This window comes from Benincasa hispida, chromosome 8 (genome assembly GCF_027475165.1).
Source record: "Benincasa hispida cultivar pf3 chromosome 8, pf3_genome.v1.1, whole genome shotgun sequence".
Taxonomy (NCBI): domain Eukaryota; kingdom Viridiplantae; phylum Streptophyta; class Magnoliopsida; order Cucurbitales; family Cucurbitaceae; genus Benincasa; species Benincasa hispida.
In genome coordinates, this window is record NC_143485.1 from 28,325,951 (window position 1) to 28,340,661 (window position 14,711).

At 34.7% G+C, this 14,711-nt stretch overlaps 1 protein-coding gene across 1 annotated transcript; it reads left to right on the top strand.

Annotated features, from left to right (window-relative positions):
* The first annotated feature begins 598 nt into the window (after window positions 1–598).
* PUX4 (plant UBX domain containing protein 4) lies at window positions 599–4,554 on the top strand. Its single transcript, XM_039039673.2, has 4 exons — window positions 599–970; window positions 3,010–3,292; window positions 3,573–3,668; window positions 3,894–4,554. Exons 1-4 carry the CDS (start codon window positions 816–818, stop codon window positions 4,272–4,274), a joined length of 915 nt encoding a protein of 304 aa, XP_038895601.1. The 5' UTR covers window positions 599–815; the 3' UTR covers window positions 4,275–4,554.
* Window positions 4,555–14,711: the final 10,157 nt, after the last annotated feature.

Here is a 14,711-nt window from a genome sequence, read left to right on the forward strand (position 1 = left end):
TAAGTTAATTATTTATTATGATTAATTTTTATTATTATATTCATTATCAACATGTCATATATATAAAATTTTCTTTTTAAGTATTCTTTATTAACATATCATATCTACTTTTATAAAAAAAAAAAAATCATTTTTTATATACCATATTGTTCATAAAATATATTTTCTTATATTATTTAATTAAAATTGAAATTAATGACGTTGGACTTAATTAATTATTAAAATAATTAAGTATTAGATTATAATTAATTTGACATTCATTAAATATATTATTTAGTTAATTTTAATTATAAATTACTCCATTTTTAAATATTTATAATTAAAACTATTATTGATCGTTAATTGTTTATCTTTTATGGATATATTAAATGATATTTATTGTTTAATTAATTAATCTACTAAATTTATTTAAGATTATCATGTTTAAATACTTTTATAAAATTCTAATAGCATTTTCGATGAAGACAAAGAGGATCATTTTTATTTTTAGTCCTATTATATTCTCACGTACTTTTAAGTATTTATATGACCTTCAACCAAATGGCTGATATTTTTATTAAAATATTAATGAAATATAAAAAATTAAGATGAAAATGTGAATATTGTAAATATAATATACATAATAAGCCCTAACATGATACATCGACCTTTTTTTCTCTCTAGTTTTGGCAAAATAAAAGGCAAAAACTTTGTATCAGAGTCGTTTGTGTACAATCAGCAGTTTATGAGATTACTTCAAAACAATCCGCCAAACTACGCGACCTTCCTCAAGATTCTTTCCTCTTCCCTTCACCTGACTTCGATCAGCATCTTCAATGGCGTCACGAGACGATAAGCCCTCGAAGCCCTCGAAGCCCTCCAGCAGTCGGACCGGCGGTATTCGAACCCTTTCCGATCTCAACCGACGTTCACCTGATTCTGTCGGCGACCCCGATGGTCCTCAAGAGTATTACACGGGTGGTGAGAAGAGGTCACTTTTTAGCCCTAATTTCTTTACTTCCTTTCGTTCTTGCTTTTGTTTACATGAATTTATATTCCATTCCATTAGGAGAATGTTTGTTAGATGATTGTGGATTTATCCTTTCTTTTTACTTTTTAAAATTAATTGAAAATTAATGGCTTAGAAGCCTGGAGTGTTGTGCATATGATTTTTCTAGGGGAAGGGGTATTTCCCATCACTCAATTCGATAGTTTTTATCATGTTTGGACTTTTTTAGGGACAATTGGACTTTGGTCATTGGTGGACGTTGGTGAGAAATTTTGAAATCGAAGAAATAGTGTGGCGTGTAGTTGGGGTCCTGGAAGTTTTTGATGGGTTAAAGATGAAATGGTTGAGAAGAAATTCAGTAATTTTTCATATATTATTTTGGATAAGTTTTTTGCAATATTGAGGGGATATTGTATTCAATGTTAAGTTGCGGAATTTCTTATGTAGAGAGGAGGATAGCGGGTTGGAAGTTCTATCTTGGTAGAAATCGTAAAACTCTTTGTTTGGATTTTTTTAGCCATTGCCGTGGATGAATATATTGTATAACAGCTGAGGGATAGTCCTGTACATCAGGTGAGTAAAGGAGGATAATTTCCATCTGGGTCGCTGTTCTGTAACTTGGTGCTAGTGATAACTGGTAGCAACAGCTCTATCTTAATGTTAGCTAACGAAATATTTACATGGGAGAACAGACCTGAGGTAGTAGGATTCCAGTTTTGCTGCCTTGAGATCAATTGAACGTCACACTACCAAGTTTCGCTGAGAGAGCAAACCGCCCGTCTTCATTATCAAGTTCCCTTGAATCAGGAAATTGCTTCCTCGTAAGTCTACCTCATTTCTGCACCATTTGATATCATACCACTTGAAACTAGCCAAAAGATAGAGCCTCAGACATTTGTTACCGAGGGGCCCTTCCCCTGGCCTCAATCAAGAATTTGACAGAAGACCTCGAAACTGGCACATTGTTTTCAGCTTAGGAAGAGGATCACTCAAATTAATTTTATCAACGTTGCTCCACCTGAACTGCTCAACACCATATTAATTAGCCAGCACCTTCTGATTGCATTCTCATTTGACCAAGAAACATGCATCTTTTGTTTTTTATAAGAATTACGGGAAATGATCCAAGGGACTAAGAAACATGTATTTCACTGGACTAAAATTCTTTTCTTATTTTACCCCCCTCATGATTATTAATAATGGGAAGGCCTTGATGGTTTAGGTTTTTTGCCTGGTGTCTCCTGAACCCTCATCCTTAGGTTGTTTTCCCTTTCTCTTCTGTCTATAATACAGCCATTCATTTCCTGTCAAAAATAAATTGAGTCACCAGTTGCGAAACTCCAATGCAAGAGATGTGTCCTTTCTCTTTGAGAATGTGATTCTCAAATTTATTTTCTAAACTTTTCTCTAACACTAATGCAACTTTTCTTGTGATTTTGAAGATTGAAGAAACGATTAGCAGACACTAGATAAAGATAGCCCTTTAAGAAAGAGTCAGTGTTTATCCTTTTGATAAAGAAACATTCTTCCACAGTATAACGTGATGAATTACTCAACATTTATGGTTTTATGATTTAGTTACTGTGGATCATGGGCTCAGGGGCGAGGATAAAGATTTTGCTGGTGGCTCTTGAATAATTTTGGAGTGAAGGCTAAGGCAGAGTGTGAATTTGATATTGTGTCCTCTATACAGAATTCTTCTCCTTTTATTATCGAGAATTAGATTTCATTTTTTTTAATTAAAATTGATATTTAGTGGGGGATGTTTGTTTTCATTTATGATTTACCACCTCCTTTACATGGTTTTTGTTTTAATTTATTCATATTTGCTGATCTAAGCAAGAATGTAAGGTTGGATCCACTGTAATAGTTTGTTTTTCTTGTCTCCCTCCCCTCCCCTCCATTAAATGGAAGAGAAGGAAAAAGGGAAAAAAAAGCTGTCCAATTTTCATATAACTAACTCTGAAGTTGACAATATTGGTAGATGCTTAGTGGGTGCTAATGCTGTTTCCAATTTTCAGTGGGATGCTTGTCCAAGATCCTACAAAGGGTAATGATGTGGATTCACTTTTCAATCAAGCGAGGCAAATGGGAGCTGTGGAAGGCCCTATTGATCATGCCCGTTCATCAAACTCCAGCAGCTTTACCGGAACTGGTAGGTTACTCAGTGGAGAAACTCTACGTTCTGCACCCAGTCAGCCTGAGAGCATTGTTCACAATATTGTATTCTGGAGCAATGGCTTTACTGTAAACGATGGCCCTTTGAGGAGGTTGGATGATCCTGAAAATGCATCTTTTTTAGAGGTAAGTGGAATATGATACCAATAATGGTCTAATTAAACATCTGTGTGTTTGTTTGCACGCACCCATGCATCCATGGATTATAAGAGTGGAAACAACTTGGAATACATTTTATGGCAATACTTGATCCTTTATAAGTGTTTGTAAGCTTTTCTTTGATATCTTGAAGAAACGTTTCTGAATGTGTTCACTTCTTGTTACTTTTACTCCATTAGATACATTTCTTCTGATTACTGATTGACTTAGTTTATGATTTTTACATATTTGTATTATTTCACTCCAGAGCATCAGAAAGTCCGAGTGCCCCAGAGAGCTTGAACCTGCAGACAGGAGGTCCTCCGTTCATGTGAATTTAATCAGGAGGATGGAGGAGTATCGTGTAAGTAGCCTTACTAGATTTCACTTGTTGGTCCTTCAATTCCATTTCCAACGTATATGCACTGGCATAGATGATAGGACTTATTCGGATTAAGAACTGTTTGAAAACTACTCCTGTTTTTGGAGGCTTTCCAGTCAATAGTTAACCTTTTAAGTATGCTAAGCATCTTTAGAGTTTGTAGTCTGAAGCGTCTAAATATTACACTTTGTATTTTGCATCTTGCAGGAGCCAGAGAAACCACGTCTTCCATTTCAAGGTGTAGGAAGAACTCTTGGTGGTAGTGCCCCAACTCAAGCAGCAAACGAGACTGCTACTCCTCCCAATGTCAATAGCAGTCCAAGCCCTTCTGCAGGCCTCGTTGTGGATGAATCATTGCCATCAACCTCGATTCAGCTTAGGTTGGCAGATGGAACACGCATGGTAGCTCATTTCAATTACCATCACACGATCAACGATGTTCGTGCTTTCATCGACGCATCTAGGCCAGGGGGTGCCAGGAACTATCAGTTGCAGTTGATGGGTTTCCCTCCCAAGCTTCTTAGCGACGTGGCTCAGACAATCGAGCAGGCTGGTCTTGCCAATTCTGTCGTCATCCAGAAGTTTTAGAAACTTAGATAAGTTTTCTTTAACACCATTACTAAAGGGGAAAAAGAGGTTTTCTGTTCATTGAAATGGTTTCTCAGATTGGGAAAAATTTGTGATGCATATTCGAAGTAGTCCAGGTCTTTTGAATATCATCAATCTTTCAGTCCTTAGAGAGAGGATGGTGGGGTGTCTATTTTGTTTATGTTGTGTCAAAAGACATTTGCTTCTGTAAGTTACTGCAAAATATCTCTTTTTACAACTATATATTTTCAGCTGGCATTTATATTGTTGTTCCTCAAAACTGGTCTTTTATATATTTTGATTAGTTGATGGGTTTGAGATCCAGCACGCATGTGCAATTTGGTCGTTTCTGTAATTTTTGTCGACGATGATGCAAGCAAAAATTAATTTTTATTAATCTCCTTAAGCTTACATTTTAAAAGGTGGGATAAATTTTATTTTTGGCCTCAATTTTGAGTTAACAGTTCAGTTATCTCATAATTAAGTCGGTTGGCCTTGTCTCCCCGTCATATTCCGAACGGAGTCTTTAGACCGATGGGCGAAAAAAAAGGCAACTAGAGTAGTTAAGCATGGTTAGCTAATAATTTTTTTTGGTTTAATCAGTGTTTAATATTGTTTTACAAGAGAATAATAACAAAGTAAGGAGAAGGGAAAATAGAGAGTGAATGTGTTCTCAATTAATTGTATTTCTCAAATGTCCCTTCTATTTAATATATTGAGAAGATAAATATGGAATAAATATTTAGGGATATCCAATCTATGGACATCTATATCTAATTTAAATATTTATAATATTTAATAGTTTTTATTAATTTTAAAAGAGTCCAATAGATTTTTATGTCATATAAATTCTAGCCATATTCGATACCTTTTAAAAAAAAAATGAAGTTTTAAGAACTTATTAATGCTTTTAAATTTTAGGGACGGGACATAAAATTAGAAGTTAAAAGATTTATTAGACACTCTTTATAAAGTTTAGAGATTTGTTAGACGTTACGTTGAGAAATTTGAATCTAAATTTCTTTTAATACAAATGTTACTTTTGACTTACTGAGCCCACTCTTTTTAGAGAGTCAATAGTTGATGTACTCTTCCTCGACACGGAACTGATAGAAGTCAAGCCCTTTGTCTCAAAAAGAATGGTCTCGATCTTCTTCTTTCTTAGCATTATTGTAAACCATTTGACCCTAGTCGTCGGCGTGAAATTGTTCGTGCATGGCAACAAGATCAAGTTGGTAAAGGTTCGAATATCCTTTTCTATTAATTTCTATGATTATAGAACCTCTTTACCATTATGTATAAATGGACTATTCTATTTGTACGGATATGGTATAGGGTGCATTCAATTTTTGTTTGTTTATTAGTTCACAATTCTTCTCTTTATTGCAAGGTAGAGCAGCTTGGTAGCTTGCAAAGCTCATAACTTTGAAGTCATGAGTTTGAATCCTGCCTCTACAAATTTTTTGTGTCTAAACAATTGAGGTTTGATCTTGGTAACTATTAATTAATTAATTAATTACTATTAATATTAGCTTTATTTTTTTCTAGATGAGAGGAAAAGAAGGGGGAGGATGGTTACACTATACTATTATGGTTAATACTTAATAATTTATCCTATTAAATGAAAAACGTTAACCCATTATCCTCATCCTTGGCGAATAGCAGGAATCAAACCTGCATCTTCTCCTTGGCAAGGAGAAATTTTACCATTCAACTATATCATATATATAGAGAGGATATTTTATACTATATTATTTCTTTTTCTAATATTTGGAATTAATCATTATAACTAAAGTAAGATAATTATTTTTTTCTATATAATCATATACAATATATAATTTCCCTATTATCAATACCTAAGTATTATTATATACTTTAAAATATATTATTTGTATGTGAATTATGTGAGATTTATTAAATTTTGACAATACAAGTAAGAGACCCCTCCTCTGATTTTTAGGACTTATATTGCATTTTAATGTGTCTCATGATTCAAAAGAATTAAGGGAGGGTCGTTTTATTTTTGTATCGAGAACGAAGAGGTTCAAGAGATAAGAGAATTAAGGATACCACCAGAAGACTAATGCAATCTATAATGATGTACCGAAAAATACAACATTTTTGTTATCCGGCCAACCATTAGGAGAAACAAATACAACGGGCACACTAATCAGTAAGGTTGATGAAGTAACAATTAATGCAAAAATAGCCCATTGAAAAATATAGTCATGTTTCTAATTTTCCAATCTACCAAAAATATACCATTTGATCCCTTTACCACTCACAAACCTAATAGCGTTCTATGAATAATCAAATACAATAACCTTTTGATTTCATGCAACATTATTCTCATAAATTAATGAACTAATTGAGATCAATAAAAAAATCAGAAATGCAAAATATATATCTAAAACGAAACTACATATCGAAACTAGAGATGTTCATTTACACCGCGATGTTGGGAATGGGAGAGGAATGGAGAAAGAAAATTTTTCGAGAGTTAAATGGGGACTACTTTCCCCATCCCTATTCCTCAGCCCGTATATTTTCATTATTAGTCCTGTTAAAAAAAGATTTATATATATAACAATTATAATAATTATAATTTACTAAAGTGATGTCATGTGTCATGCAATCCCTTTTTCATTATGTTACATACATAACAATTATATACTAAGGTAATGAAGAAATAAACAACATACATCCATACATCTAAACTATATATTATAATAATTATAATATAAATGATGCATGAAAATGTTATTTATGCATGCATTCATACTTTATAACATTTATACAATATGATGCATGAACATGCTTAATAAATCATGCAACCTCATAATATAATATTTATATTAAAATGATGCATGAACAAATGTATATTCCATGGTGGGATTTTTCTATATGACATACATTATGACATATATAATAATAATAAAAACCATACATCAAATGCATAATTAAAAGCAACAATTGTGCCGAGATTGACTTCCTAAAACATCAATTAAATTAATAGAACAGTTTATATTAATTCAATTAATGGCAAAACAACAAAATATATAATAATAATAAAAACCATACATCAAATGCATAATTAAAAGCAACAATTGTGCCGAGATTGACTTTCTAAAACATCAATTAAATTAATAGAACAGTTTATATTAATTCAATTAATGGCAAAACAACAAAAATACTTAATTATTACAAATAATAATTAAAAAGAATTGAAGAAAACTGCTGCTAAACTGCCTGGAAGCCTCGAATCGTCGGTCAGGACCGGCCTCTTACTCGCATGCCTCTCATCCGGAGCGTTGTAATACTTTTTGTCAGTGTTGCGACATTGGCATCCTTCAGTTCGTAGTGCAGTGCTATGCTGCTCGCAGCGTCACAACACTTTGCGCAAATGTTGCAACATTTAAGCCTTATGCTGTAAAGTAGAATGCTTGCAGATCTCCACCTGTTCAGCCAAAAACCTCCCTCTTTACTTCAAATTGCACCAAGTTCAAGTCGAAAACTCTATCCAATCGACACGAACATTAAATACAGACTCCATAGCAATAAATTATGCCCCAAACAATGGACCTTTTACATACCAAATTATAAAAATGCAGTAGTAATCTACAAGGCCAATCCTGAAAACATCTAAATATGCAAAACCCATTAAATGTTCATCAATGCAGAATAAAAAAACCCACCATTACTCTGTATCAAAGTTCAAGAAAAAAATTGGGACTCAACTGACGCTCTGATACCAATTGAAAAGAGTAGAAGATACTCATAACAGAAAGGATTGATATCCTAATTTTCATTTTAAAGAGCATATGAACATACAGAGGTTGAGGAAATGAGGACTCCAAAAAGGGGCCTACTGCCGTTCAAGCAAGGAGTCACTTTGTCTAAAGACATGTGTCATATGACGCCTCAAAAGATTGAGGAAATGAGACGGGTCCCATATGCGTCTGTCGTTGTTAGTCTGATGTATGCGATGCTCTGTACTAAGCCAGACATTTGCTACACTGTGGAAATAGTCAGTAGATATTAGTCTAACCCAGGCCAAGGTCACTGGACCGTAGTGAAGAATATCCTCAAGTATCTTCGAAGAACGAGGGACTACATGTTTGTGTATGGATCTAGGAATTTGATCCTTAATAGATATACAGATTCTGACTTTTAGACTAATAAGGACTCTTGTAAGTCCACCTCAAGGTAAGTCTGTACTCTTAATGGAGGAGCTGTAGTATGACGAAGCACTAAGCAGAGGTGCGTTGTCGACTCCACTATGGAGGCGGAGTACGTAGCGGCTTGTGAAGCTACTAAAGAGGTCGTCTGGCTCAGGAAGTTCTTGACAGAACTAGAAGTTGTTTCAGATATGTCTAGGCCAATCTCCCTCTATTGTGGTAATAGTGGTGCTGTGGTGAACTCCAAAGAGCATAGGAGTCACAGGCGTGACAAACACAAAGAGTGGAAGTATCACCTGATCCACGAGATAATGCATCGAGGGGACGTGATTGTCACAAAGATCTCTTCAGAGCACAATGTTGCTGGCCCGTTTACGAAGGCTCTCACGGCTATAGTATTTGAGGGACACCTTCAGAGCATGGGTCTACGGGATCGCCCGCGGCTGGACTAGAGCAAGTGGGAGATTTTATTGTATTGGGCCTTAGTGCCATAGTTTATTATTTTGTACTTGTTTTTGTATACCCCACTTCGCTTTAGGACAAGTGGGAGATTGTTGGGGTTGATGCCCTAAAGTCTCGTGTCTTGTAGTTTGTAAACAGTTTGTACGAATGCTTGTGATGTATAATATATGATATATACTTCATTTCTTGATTTTACTCATTTGGATGTTTTATTTGCTTTATCACAAACCAATAAACTAAAATCCATGGCTGTCTTTATGTAACTTAAATATGTATGTGGTGACATACAAGTGAATCATGTTTTAAGTGATAACCAAAATGGTCTGTAGTATATGGATATAGGAGGAAAACCTTATCTTGGTAACGCTACGAATGCGGTCCACTTTGTGAAATAGTTACAAGTATTGTGACTTGTCACAGATGGTCTGATCCTGATCATTCGTGTAGGGGACATGTGAGCGGGGGCACTCTATACAAAGAGTTTGTATAAGACCTGACCACAAAGTGTTAACGTCTTGTTATATAACACTATTCATGACAGAGACTTCACTTCACTAGGATGACCATAGGTACATGACCTCAATCCTGAGTAAGTTTGGAACTTCTGCTATTGAGGGTGGTCCTTTGATTTGCATGGGTGCGAGTGGCCAGGCCGCCGACTCAAACCTACCACTTTGGGGATTCGTCTGATTTGGAAGCTGGGAACTCAACTACACAAGATAGAATTCACTCCTTCCCCTAAGTAAGGGTAAGTAGATATATAGCTCCCTTAAGAGCTGATTCCAAGGCTTGAACAATGTGGCGCCACACACCTTCTCATGCCCCGAGAGGTGTTCATACATAGTTGGACTATGTTGTATTGTTCATTAGAGGGATCAATGATACTAAAGGAGTGAGATGTAATTACAGGGGCAAAACGGTAAATTGGCCCAGCTGTACTTACGAGCATCTATGAAGGGTTATCGTACTCATGATTGGTTATATCCGATAGACATAGAAATATATCTGTGGTAAGAAGAGTTCAACTGCCAATTTTTAGTGGAATGTCTGGCAGTCAACGGATTATGGATCTCGTGGCTAAAGAGTTTAGTTAGCTATTCACGTACCGTTGGAGCTTTGAGCCATAGATCCATAAGGTCCCCTTGGTAGCTTGGATACAAGTTGAGAATCAGTTTTTAGGTCAATTTGAAATGTTCAAATTGACAAGAGGGAGTTCGATTATATATGATATAATTGAACTGGTTAATTATATATGATATGATTGACTAAATGTATGAAATACATTAATTTGGAGGAAATTAGATATAAATATGATTTATATCAAGTAGAGGAGAAAATGTTATGGTTGATATATGATATCAAACTATAGATTATGAATATAATAAGATTATATTTATTAATTTATTAATTGGACGGTTATGAGATAATTGCCCACCGTTTTCTCCGAATTCGTGCGTTAGTGGGAAGTTCAATTCAGTTCTAGTAACTGAAGAATGAAATGAAAATTATTTTCATTTTTGCATAAGAAATGCATAATTGCTCGCGGTGTGATAAACATTTGATCGCATAGTGTTTGAGAGCCTATACGATAGCCTACCGTTCACTAAACGATCGCACACCTGCGCCCGTGCTTTCCTAAATGATCACTTAGCGCTTGAACTAAACTAAACGATCGTATAGACGATCACATAGCTTTTACTACACGATCGTGTACCTCACCTAAACGATCAAGCACCCGACTATACGATAGTCTTTCTATTCTCCCACTTACTTGATCTTTTGTACACGATTGTTTTCCTCCTCACCTCTACCAATTCCATCAAAGCCCACCCTTTAGATTCTCACTCCGAGAATACTGAGGGCTCCGAATGGTGGTTTCGTTCCCGTTTTCTTGTTGTTCGAGTGAAACTATTCGTGTAAACGACCGAGGTGTTGCTGGACGATTACTTGCTGGACGAGTGAGAGAGAGAGTACTTCGTTCACGGAGAGAGTAAGATTTCAAGTGAAGAAAAGTCTTCAACTGGTATGTTCTCTCGGTCTCTTGTTTTTATTCTTTAAGCATGCCAGTAATTTAGCGTTATCAATGCATATCTGTATGTTTGAATGTATATGTGGAAATTCTGTCACAATGAATTGGAAAGATCTTCTTCCGCTCATAGGTTCTTTATATAAGAGTTCATTCAATGGTAACCGATCGTATGTCTTGTCAAAAGTGATTGTGTAGATATGGTAAGCGATCGTGTGATTTATCATAAGTGCTCGATTGCACAGATCATCTATATTTGACTTATTGTTGTTATTTATATACAGACTATTGTTATGTTAAGACTTGTACTACTGACAGTAGAGGAGATGAGGTACAAGAAGGATCGACTAAGAGAGATTAATCTAATGTAAGTGGTTAATAAAGGAAGAAGAATTGATGATGTTTTCGATGGGGGCATGGTGAGCTCCCTGAGTAATATACTCACGAGCATAAACCTCCCCAATTAGAGCATCCAAAAAGCCTATGATACAACCCAATCCATGTAGTATGGAACGGACTAAATGACATAAGGGTATGAAGAAGAGGCAACTCAAATCTGCAGAGGATCTTACCAAATCCTTAGAAGACATAAAAGGACCAAGCCCTACAAACTCATCAGAGAGAAATTGATAGAAATTCACAAGAATTTGCCAAACTTAACGGGCATGGTTCACCAGATGTATGACCAGTTCAATTAGCAGTATGAACACTTTAATCAACATCTTAATGAAATAAAGATATGTGTCCAACGTCTAAGTGAGCTATGTAATTTGTCCTCAACTACGTGATCATGTATGTTATATCTGTTATTTTGTTGGGTTTATTGAGCGATCATTTATGATTATCCTAAGTAGCGCTTAGGATAATCATGAACGTTCACTTACGATTATCCTAAACGATCGTTTAGGATGATCCTACATGATCGTTCATCTACACGGTCGATTAGGATTATCCTAAACGATCGTATAGATAATTATAGATGATTGTATACCATTTCGACTCCCTTTAACTTGTATTTAACATTTGTTGCTTCAATTGCATTATAGGGTATGGCTAATCATGGAGTGACCCTTCATGATGGAAGGGATGATAATGGAGCCTCCCTCGAGATGAAGGGGATGATGATAATGATACTCACCAATCTAAAGCTCAAGAGGGGTTGATGCACGATGATGATGTTATTAATGAAGGTCAATGAAGGTGGATTAATTAAGGTTCTTATGGCAATCACCGAGTATCTCAATATGGTCATTAAGGAATAATCATAATTGGACCTTTCAATTAACCTAATCGTCAAAGAACAAGAACACGTTTGCCCTCCAGTTGATGAACAACCATAATTGGACCCAACAGCGGAGGCACATCCTATCATTATTGAAGACCAACCAACTAAACTACCATTTAGTTTGAGGACCCACTTTGACCTCAAGGCTCTAGTTGAAATACAAGTTGAGATTAAAGCGAACACTATAGTTGAGGTTGAGTCGAGCGCTATAGTTGAGGATGATATTGAACACCAGGTACAATTAATCATATGCACATAATCATTGTATCAATACTATTAACATTCTCATGTTTTTATAGTCACGGATTCAGACTTTAAATACAGAATAAAATTGAATGCCCTAAGCGTCTAAGAAGATAAAGCCAATTAAGTTCTCATCTGAAGAGGTGAAAAGGACAAAAATCTCTTCAGTTATCAAAGAAGCAACAAATGGGGAGGGGGAGCCCATGACTCAAAGTCAACATAAGGAAGCTCAACCATTTGTTGAAAGCCTGAACCAACATGGAGGACTTGATCCAATTGAAAGGGAATTGAAATCAGGAACAGGGTTGTAAACTCGAATCCATTATTCCCCATTTTAGAAGTTCCCATAAGGATGGTTCGATCTTATGACCCATTGTTCCTAGTGGACGAGACTCTATGGAAGGTGAAAATGGAAACGATCTTCGAAGATGAACAACGAAGAGCGAACAGTGGTGTACACATTTTGGAAGAAGGAGTTCTTCAAAATACTATAGAAGAACATATGGGTCATTGGTGATGCGAGTCATTCTATGTTTTATTCATTTTTGTTTTAATATCGGATTACTCAAGAGACGTTATGCGATTACTCAAGATGTGATACACGATCGCTGAATATTGATACGCGATCGCTCATATGTGATTTGTAAGTGACTAATAAACATTACATACCAATATTGGGTGATCAACATATCTTAGGTGATCGCGTATTATATCTTGGGCAATCACGTATCATATACAAGGTGATCGCGTATCACATCTGACATTTGAATTATACTATATATTTAACAAATCTAATTATTTGTTGTAGACTATGAACCTTCTACTTTTGCACCTGCATCATAAACTCCATTCGAGACGTGATACGTGTAAGTATCTGTGTTATGGTAGTGGATTCGAGCTTCATGGTAAGATGTGTACAATGCAACCTATAACACTATTTATACTTTTGTACAGGATGCCATCTTTAACACAGAAGGCCACTCATCAAAGTTTCTGATTGATGGTGAGCCATCGACGAAGCAAATGTGTCATTGTGAACAAGCGACGGAGCACGTGCGTTGTTATGAGCAAACAATCAGTATTTTCTCAACTACGAGCTTGGCGAACATAGAGTACAAATCTGTGTGCACAAAGGTAGATTTTGTTTTTGGGCCAATCAACATTAAACAATATTGGCTCAGGGCATCCATTGATTTCTTCAAATGCACGATATATATCTTTGACTCCATGTCAAACTACAACGATAGTAGTATCTTGGAGGCAATTCTTTAGACGTTGTCGAAAAATTACTTCCTAATTTCAAAAGTATTGTTTAAATTGAAAAAACAAAAAATTCAATTTGATACCAAACATACCCATTTTTCAAAAAACTGAAAATCGAAAAAAAAAAAAAAAATAGTTACCAAACAAGATCGAAATAGTTACAATTTTGAATGTTTATAGATTAAATCTTCCCAAGTTGAAATGTAGAAATTAAATGGTTATTTCACTTAAATCTCTAAGGACCTATTTTTAACCTAGAATTTATCAATATCATTTGAAAGTGAGGGTATAAATATTCCATAATCTTTAACTTGTCTAGTCAACTTTCTTTCTTTCTTTATTTTTTTGTTTATCGCCAACGGTACAATATCCTTTATTTCAAAAGGGAAAAAACGGTGCAATATCCTCAAAAAGACAAAATGTACTTCTGAAAAGTAAGGACTAAATAAAATTATATTAAATACAAAAAGATACATAGGGTTAAAAGGTAGCATCTTAATTTAAATGGTTATATTATTTATTTTTTTAATACAAATAAGGGTGAGAGATTTGAACCACGAACCTTTTGATTCTTAGTATATATTAGTGTTAGTTGAGTTTTTTTTTTTTTTTGGCAATTATATTATACGTAGAGTTAAAATAAGTAGGGTTAAATTATATTAAAATATCATTTTGATAGTGTATTTTGAGTTACATTTCATTTTAGTCTAGATACATTTAGAGTTTATTTGAATTGACTAGAGAAAAAGATACTTTTCAACAAAGTCTTTTTTTTTTAAACTCTTTTCAATAAAAAAATGTTTAGAATACACTTTAAATGTGTTTCAAAAGTTATTTTAAATAGTTGTCAAATACTTCAATTTTTTTTTTTCTAAAATGACTTATTTTTAAAATTAAGTACTTGAAAAGTTAAACGAAACACACTCTAAATTGTTCAAATTTAGTAATAGAATTTTCAATAAATCTCAATTTTAATCTCT